Genomic DNA, 9,346 nt, shown 5'->3' with positions numbered 1-9,346 from the left:
AGCAGGGTAGGTCCTATGAGGAAAGGTTGCGGGACCTGAACCTGTTCAGCCTTCAAAAGAGAAGGCTGAGGGGGGATCTTGTGGCCTGTTATAAACTGGTTAGGGGGGATCAGCAGGCGCTGGGGGAGTCCCTGTTCCCCCGAGCGCCGCAAGGAGTGACCAGGAACAATGGTCACAAGCTGGCAGAGGGAAAGTTTAAGTTGGACATCAGGAGGCGCTACTTCACGGTCAGGGCAGCTAGGGAACCAGCTTCCAAGTGAGGTGGTGCAGGCTCCCACCCTGGGGGTTTTTAAGAGGAGGTTGGATGACCACTTTACTGGGGTCGTTTGACCCCAGTGCTCTTTCCTGCCAAGGCAGCGGGTCGGACTAGATGATCTGCTCAGGTCCCTTCCGACCCTAGAAACTATGAAACTATGAAACTAAGATGACACCAAGAACCATTAACCAATTGGTTCTACCGGAGACATGCACACAAGTTCCTTTCCTCCATTTCTTCCTCCTATCCTAACTTTTGTGTTGCAGCAAATAAATGAAAGAGAGGTGATCTAAGGAAAGATGCTTCCAGGCTTTGCTAGGTGAGAGTGTTATTCTGGCTTTGCTCTCTCATTTCACTCTCCGACAGTTAGGGCTGGAATGCCTGTCCCTACAAAAGAAAGCTATGATGTCTCCTCCTGGCAGTCTTTGTTATTACACTATAACTAACGGTAATCAAGAAAACATGCCATTAGCACTTCTGCTCACCAGCAGAATGAAGAGTAGGACTGACTTGGTACATGCAATTATAAGAACATATAAAATTATCTGAGAAAAAATATAGGAAGCTGCTTTAAAACAAATGACTGTTCTAGGCATGATCCTGCTGCTGATGTTACCAACATGGTGCTTGCTTCCAAGCAGGAATTATAGATAGAAGGTCAGTCTAGCTATTTCTCTAATAGTCACAGGGAAAGAGTCCAGTTAGTCCTTGCCTAGTCTGGTCCTGATGTCCACTGCAGCCACTCTTTCACTGTTTCAGAGAGACAGCAGCCATGGGATCTGCTCAGTGGGAACAGTGCAGAGATTAGCACAGCAGGGACTAAATTTACTGCCAGAATAAAGACTGTCCTAGGGTACAATTACCTATCCCTAGATTACAGCATCTCAGGATTATGACAAAAGCAAGCTGACATCTTTACATAATGGGCATATACATATTCTGTTTGTAGCTAGAAGTAATTAAGCGGATGGCCAGTTGTATTCTCATTCTATCTAAAAATAGCATCTTTCCCTGTGTCTGAAGGTAGTAACAGGATAAGTGTCTCACAGTGTGTACTTATGGTAGAGTTTTCTTGGTTGTAACTTATTGAGACACATACACACACCTTGCTTGCTGGACCATAGCCTCAGGATCTTCTACATCACATTCTGTGTGTGTGCAGTGTTGGCACCCATACAAATGGCTAAACTTAGAGTAGACCCATCATCCATTTAGTACAACATCCCTCTTTTGAGCATCTGTTTCAGAGGAAGGTTGAAGAAAGCTCACAGTTGGCAGATGTGGGATAATCTGTTCCCCCAAAGATCTTGTGAGAAGCCCCAATGGTCAGAGGCTGCTTTAAACCCTGTAGCATGAGGGTTTTTCTCTTTCTTCTCATACTCTTAAGTATGAGGCTATTTAACCCTCGTGCACTTACTCTCCTTCGGTGACGAATTCCACTTGGCATTAACAAGTGTTTCCTTCCCATGAATTTTGAATTTCCTCTCTTTCAAACTAGATGGTTGGGTGCTTTATTCTATTACATTTTCTGAGACCCTAGAGTGTCATCAGGTGGTGGTCCAAACTCTTATATATTTGGGAATAGGTAACTCTCAAAAGGTTGAAGTAGACTGAAGGGCAGCTCCCCACACTAGGAGGCGACTCTGCATAGAGCTGTACAGAGAAAGATAATTTTACTTTGTGGAGGATTTTGATACTTTTCATTCCCATTTGGAATGAGATCCAAGAGGTTTGAGATTCTAAGTGAAAATGAATGGAGTGCCAAAGACAGTCCATGTAGTGGGATGCAGCCTCTGACAGTCCTGGGAACCCAGACTGCTGCAGAGTTGTGACTTTACAATTGAGGAGCTAGTGCTCTGTGGTTTCCAGGATCCTGGCTCCTGACCATCCCACCTTTTTTGCTGAAGAAGAGCCAGGAACCCCAGCTCCCAGGGTTTTGGGGCTTTCATTTCCCATCAGTCTATCCAGTGGGATGCTCAGAAGCTGGTTGTGTGGGACAGTAGAACCAAGCAGGGTTTGAAGCCTACCAGGTTGGCAGGGCCCCATTACAACTCTGCTGAGATTAAAAATGTCCTGCGAGATGTCTCATTTTGGTAAACTGGCATTCTCTGAAGAAAACACATTGAGTATTTCCATCCACATGCCGCTGTGGAGGGGAACCCTGCTTGCTTAAGTGGCAAACTCACAGCGAGATCAAATATCACCAACCCACCCCAGAGTCCAAATTACCTGCACATATGCACGCAGCAATCTTGTCTGTAATAGGGGAAGGTGTAGTTTTATTGTACTTATGTAAAACCCTTGGCAAATGCTTGAGCACTGTATAACTAGTAAGATAATCTAAAAACACAATTGAAGTGTTATTGAAGAAATAAGTAGTAGTAAGAAATAAGCTACCAGGATTTATACATGTAAAACTGTGCCAGTGTGTCTCTGCGAAGAAGGCTGAACCTGGCACTTACAGCTTCCAAACTTCAGTGGGCAGGCATGTACATCCATTGGGAAGTCCTCCAGGTGCATGGGGCACTCGGCATGGATTGTTAACCTGTAAGAGAAACAAACACAGGCCAAGATCATAAATACATGGCTGCTGGAGCTTCTGGTGCAGCCTCTTGCCCTGTGTGCTCAAAGCTGACAAAGCCAGTGCTGACTCCCAGCAGATCTCTGGGCAGCAGGCCCTTGGCTATGGAGATAACTGCATGGGCTCCAGTCTCGCCACCTTCCCCAAGTTACAACCTAAGCCCTATTGACTGAGTTCATCTTTATCCACTAATTGCAAGAGAAAAATCTGCCAAAAACCTGTACATGTACATATTTGTGTGTAATGTTCAGAGAGGTTATTAGCACCTAGTTTGAGCAGTGCCACAAACTGCATCATGGACCTTATTAAACCCAAGTGAAAGGAGCTTTCCAGTGACCTAAGCATGACCTATTTCTGGTAGTTTGGGAGGAGTCAAAAGCCAATAAATTATATATGGTTAGCGGATGTGTAAAGAGTAGCAAAGCACTGGAGAAAATTAGAAATCTGGGCTAACGTGATTCAAGACACAGCTCCATGTTACCTACCTAAGCATCCTGAAATTCAGAGGCTTGTACCAGCTGCTACATTAGTGTATGGACACATATAACACTTAGACCAGAGGTATTTTGCAGTGGTTCAATTTTTGTGCATCTGCACTCTTAGAATGAAATATATGCCACTAAGCATGCTGGCCAGACATATTGGCTAATGAAAGAGGAGGGTTCTTGGACCATATGGCTCCTTTGTGCTCCTTTATGGCACCCTAAAAGTTACAAAGATGCTGACCCTGCATTTTGGAAGTACAGACTGCTGTTGTCATCCTGTTCTGCAGAGGTACTAGTGTGGGAGTGGAACAGACTTGTACACACACAATCCTGGTGCCCATGTGAAGCTGCAGGGCATAACCCAACCATATGATCTCCTTACATCAACAATAATATGCAGTCATCTCTGGGAAACGGGACTGCTGTTATGATAGTGCTAGTGACAGTACAGAACTTGCGGCCTCACATGAAGGGGCCTTATATGAAAGAGCCCAAGAAACCATGGTAATTCATTCTTAAAACTAATGCTCATTGTTTAAGTATTCCCAACAGCATGGAAAGTCTGCAGCATCATAACTTAGACAGTGGAGCCATAAGACAGTATTTAGGAGACATTAGGTAAGAAATACTCTAAAGAGCTCAGTGAATCAGGAAAACTTTCTGTGGCTTGACAAGGCAATAAAAAGAATGTTAGCTGGAACGGGGCTGTCACTAAGGCAGTGGAGTTGGAGTCATCCTATAAAGAATCCAGTTCATAAGAAACGAGCAGGAAGATTTTGTTGCAGTATTTCTGCTGGAAATTGTTTTTTCAAGAAATTGGTAACTTTCACAAAAATGTCCCTTGTCCTTTAAAAACTTTTTTTTTGTAAAAATAAAAAAATAAAATAATTAAAAAAAAAAATCCAATGCGCATTTAGTTTTCAGGTTTTGGTTTCCTTACTGAACAGCCTTTTTTCCCCTCCAAAACCTCCAATCATTTCAAAGTAAAATTTCAGTGACAATTTAAAATATTTTTTGTTGATGAATTACCTATCGGTAAAAATAGATAAAAATTAATTCACAGACCGCAGTTGTGAAGCAAAATAGCAGCACTTCACCTTGGGCACTTGTCCACAGCATCAGCCTGTTCTGGCTAAAGATGTTCCCATTTTTTTCACTCTTGTAATGTAGCATGTTTAATGACCTAACGGGTACATAATTTAGCATGTTATGGCTTAATATGCTATTACTGGTAAAGAACACTAGGGGGCATGTCATAACAATTCTACCCTCCTGCTCTCGCATTAGTAATTTATGCCAGGGGTCATTTTAAGATGGCATTTGATTTCAATGGACAGGAATGTCATCGGCTTTCCTTTAGAGACATCCCTATTTTGGGGGTTTTGAGTTCAATAAACAGTGCTGCCCAACTTCTGCAAAGCCTTCCTCCCCTTCACAAGGCTTGGTACCGGGGGTCAGACAGGTGGACATCCATCCAAAAGGGCTGCCCCAAGCCTGTTCCTGCACTCTTCCCCCACCCCTGCTTTTCTGAGTACCTGATGCAGGGGGTTCATGAAATCTTTTTGTGCAAAGCTCTGTAAGTGGCTGCCTGCAACCCCCCTCAAGTTAGGCTTGGCATTGGGGGTCGGTACTATAGGCCACCCAAAGGAGCTCCCCCCTGGCCAATTTGTTCCTCTGACCAAGCCTGCCATCCTGTCGCAAGTCTAGCTTGCCAGCATCCCTGGGAATTGACACTGGGGTACCACAATCATTCCATGTCCCACACGCACCCAATTTGCAGAGCAACCCAAAGTGGCTTCCCCCTGCAAAGTCTTTTCCCCCCATTTTTTGCACAGGGTTTTGGTGCTCTTTTTTTGCCTGGATTTTCATGCTCTTTTGCAGTCTAGCGCCACCCTGTCTGGAGTTTTTTTTACTTCAAAATAAGGTTGGCAAAGGGGTGGCAAGTGGCAGGGTTCCTCCCCTCCTCAAGGCCTATAAATTGTGGGAGCAGTGGTCAATCAGAGAGTTTTGAGGTGCGTGACAGATGGCAGCACATCAGACAGAGGCAGAAGGACTCAGTCCAGCTGGGAGAGTTGCTACTGGGTTGCACAGGACTGCTAATGCAGTGCTCAAGAAGAGTGCAGGTTGTGGCTGATGAAGTCAGGTGCAGTGCAGTGTTCAAATGCAGGATGAGAGCTGCTTTGCGACATGGGACTTAAAAGACAATACCACTTTACGTATGCATTGGTAAGCGGCACCTGACACTGGGCTGTGCCCTGAGCGTGGGGGTTGCATTGTTTACTTCAACTTTGATGTAAATAGGGTTGGTGGATTTAATTGCTGTGAAGGAAGGCGCATGGTATTGCACAGCATGAAGACCCACAATTGCAGCGCAAAGTTTGTGGTGGGGGGGAGCGCCCTCCCCCCTTCCTTGGCCATCGGCCACTTTTCTCCACCTCACCTTCCTGTTTGAGCCCCACTCCCCACACCCCAGTAGAGTACCCAAGTTCAGGGCAGAAGGCACTGCATGGTGGTTTTCCAAAACAAATTCTTATGCCCCGCCCCACCCCATTCCTTCTCTGGCTCCTATCCATGTTGCTGCTGCCAGTCACAACCGACAGAAGAGAAGATCACAGGCATCCCTCTCAGCCTTTGTGACTGACACCACTTCCTTCTCAAGTGGCAATACTGGCAATGTCACTGCTGGGTGCCTGTTAACTACTTGTAATATCCTTAGATTCATAATACTGAAAAAGCAATTGAGAATTCACCATTAGCAGTATATGTATAAAATTTAAGCCTCTCTCTGCTGCAGCATAGATGGTTTCTAAATAGAGACTAAGAGAGAGTATTGTGTGAATACATCAGCAACAGCTCCAGCCCTGGTAGCACTGCCTGCCCAGGGCTCCTCTGAGGCCTCCACCCAGACAGAGCCTGAGGGGGGGCTAGAGTCACCCTCCTCCCCTGTCTGGGAGATGCCTGGTGGGGCCTCTGTGGCTTGGGGGGGTGGAGTGGGGAGCAGGAGTTGCCTTGCCTTTCTCGCATGTGCCCACCTTTGGGCCTTGGAGGAGCAGGTGAGGGAGCTCCAGGCTGAGGTCAGCAGGCTGTGAGTGATCAGGGTTTCCAAGGATGAAACAGTACTTTCATTCTCTACAGGGTCAGGAACGTAGTGGAGAAGTCCCCCGGGAGAGACCCACTGCAACGGTATGGCAGACAGTCACCTCCAGAGCTAGGGCTACCTGTGCTACCACAGTGTCAGCCCCCCAGGTACAGCTGGGGAACAGGAATGAGGCCCTGGCAGCTGTGGAGAAGGAAGTAGGAGAGGATGCCTCCAGAGGAGCAGATGCCACTCCATGCATGGCATAGTCTGAGCGATACTGGAACACCAAGAGGAAGAGATGCTGGGTCCTCGTCATCAGCGATTCCGTCCTGAGAGAAATGGAGGGGCCCATCTGTCACCCTGACCCCATGGCATGTGAAGTTTGTTGCCTGCCTGGAGCTCAGATGTGGGACATCATGGAGATGATCCTGGGCCTCATACGACCCTCTGATCAATACCCCATGGTCCTCATCCATGTGGGAATGAATGATGTGGCTAGGAGCAGCCGGGACTGCATCATGAGAGACTACAAGGCTCCAGGGGCCAAGCTCAAGGAGACGGGGGCACAGGTGGCTTTCTCTTCTACTCTTCCAGTGAGCAGACACAGGTGGCACCATGAGGCATGCATTGGTGAGGTAAACCAGCGGCTTTGGAGCTGGTGTTACCAGGCGGGCCTTGGGTTCTTGGACCACGATGCACACTTCCACACAGAGGGCATGCTTGGGCAGGACGGGCTTCATCCCTCCCCGAAAGGTAAGCATGTTTTTTCTTCCAGGCTGGCTGATCTCATACGGCAAGCTTTCAACTAGGTTCACCGGGGGACGGGGACGCAGAGGAACATGAGGACACTTCGTCGTCAAGCCAGGTGACATGGGCAGGTAAGTGATAGGGGCCAGGGCAGGCTTAGAAACAAGGGGGCGGCACATGCACCTACAGGAGGCCTCAAATGTTTATACACACATGCTCAAAGCCTGGGGAATAAGCAGGAGAAATTCACCCTCCTGCTAGCTAGCAAAAACCCAGACCTAGTGGGGCTCACAGAAGCCTGGTGGGATTCTACCCATGACTGGGCAGTGGACATAGAAGGCTACAGGCTGTACAGGCAAGACAGAGCAGGGAAAAAGGGTGGTGATGTAGCACTGTATGTCAAAGAGCAATATACACATCCTCGATGATCAGGATGGGGTCAGAGGAGGGGCAAATTGAGGCACTCTGGGTAAGAATGCAAGGGGGTTGTGGGGAAAGGGACTTGATAGTGGGCATCGACTACAGACCACCTCACCAGGGGCACGAGCTGGACCTGGAATTCTCAGGTCATCTCACAGAGGCTGTAAAGTCAAAGGATGTAGCTGTTTTGGGTGACCTAAACTACCCAGACATCTGCTGGGAGGATCAGTCAGCCAGGCCTGTCTGCTCATGTAGGTTCCTAGCTGGGATACAGGATCTACACCTAACCCAGGAGGTGCATAATCCCACCAGGGGAAATGCCTTACTGGACTTGGTCCTTGCCACAGGTGAGGGGTCTTTGGGTACTCGACCACCTGGGTGACAGTGATCATAACCTGCTGGAATTTACTATCCAGTGCAGGGTGGTGAAAGCAAGCAGTAAGGCAAAAGTCCTTGACTTCAGGAGGGCTGACTTCAATGAACTAAGAGGATTAGTAGGAGAGGCATTGGAGTCTTGGAGCTTCAATAAGATGGAAGTCCAAGGCAGGTGGTTGTTTCTCAAGGAGATGATCCTCTGAGCTCAAAGGGAGTCAGTCCCAATGCACACCAAGGGGGGCAGGAGTGCTAAAAAGCCCCCATGGCTCGGCAAAGGCATCCAGGAGGTAAAAAAGGAGGCATGCAAACAGTGGAAGTAAGGGGCTGTCACCAAGGAGGATTACACCTCTGTTGCTCATAACTGCAGGGAGGCAGTTAGGAAGGCCAAGGCAGAGATGGAGCTAGGGCTAGTGACCAGAATTAGGGATAACAAAAAGTCCTTTTTCAAATACATAAGGAGTAAGAAGGCACTGGGTAATGTGGGGCCCCTACAGGACAGGCTTGGCAATCTGGTGATTGCAGCAAATGAAAAAGCTGACCTCTTTAACTAATTCTTTGCCTCCATATTTCTGAACAGGGACTGCGATACCTCCCCTACTAGGATTATGGATGGACCCAGGGGAGGCACCCCATGCCTAGGGTCAGGGATGACCTAGTTAGGGAACTTTTGCGGGGCTGGACATGTTGAAATCAGTAGGTCCAGATGCTCTTCACCCAAGGGTGCTGAGAGAATTGGCGGGGGCCATAGTAGAGCCCCTGGCATGGCTTTATGAGCACTCATGCGGCTCTGCCCAGGTACCAGAGGACTGGAAAAGGGCCAATGTGGTCCCCATTTACAAGAAGGGGAGAAAGGAGGACCTGGGTAACTATAGGCCAGTTACACTCACCTTGGTCCTTGGGAAGACCTTTGAGAGAATTATCAAGGAGCACATCCGCAAGGGCCCAGCAGAGGAGGTAATGCTCAGGGGAAACCAACGTGGGTTCATTGAGGGCAGATCCTGCCTGACTAATCTGGTTTCCTTTTATGATAAGGTCGTAAAGTCCCTGGATGAAGCAGTCAAGGTGGATGTTGTCTTTCTGGACTTCAAGAAGGCCTTTGACACTGTTTCCCACCACATTCTCTTAAAAAAACTGAGTATCTGCAGCATTGATGCCTACACAATCAGATGGGTGGTAATTTGGCTAGATGGTCACACCCAGAGAGTGGTGGTGGATGGGTCATTTTCAGCCTGGAGGTATGTAGGCAGTGGAGTCCCCAAGAGCTCAGTTCTGGGGCCTGTACTGTTCAACATCTTTATCAGTGATTTTGGATGTTTCATAGTTTCATAGTTTCTAGGGTCGGAAGGGACCTGAGAAGATCATCTAGTCCGACCCCCTGCCATGGCAGGAAAGAGTACTGGGGT

The 9,346-nt window shown here is 47.8% G+C and overlaps 1 protein-coding gene across 5 annotated transcripts in view; it reads right to left on the bottom strand.

The window, feature by feature from the left end:
- The window catches only part of GABRA3 (gamma-aminobutyric acid type A receptor alpha3 subunit), a 321,368-nt gene that overhangs the window by 62,552 nt on the left and 249,470 nt on the right, over positions 1–9,346 (bottom strand). For all 5 annotated transcript variants that reach the window (XM_019521407.1, XM_019521409.1, XM_019521410.1 and 2 more), the window contains one exon: positions 2,719–2,801. In XM_019521407.1, coding sequence (XP_019376952.1) covers positions 2,719–2,801 — 83 coding nt within the window. The remainder of the gene's footprint in view (positions 1–2,718; positions 2,802–9,346) is intronic.

This window comes from Gavialis gangeticus, unplaced genomic scaffold (assembly GCF_001723915.1).
Source record: "Gavialis gangeticus isolate Ggan-Ray unplaced genomic scaffold, GavGan_comp1, whole genome shotgun sequence".
Lineage (NCBI taxonomy): Eukaryota > Metazoa > Chordata > Crocodylia > Gavialidae > Gavialis > Gavialis gangeticus.
Note: the sequence above shows the minus strand (reverse complement) of the source record. Positions and strands in the feature narration are given on the sequence as shown.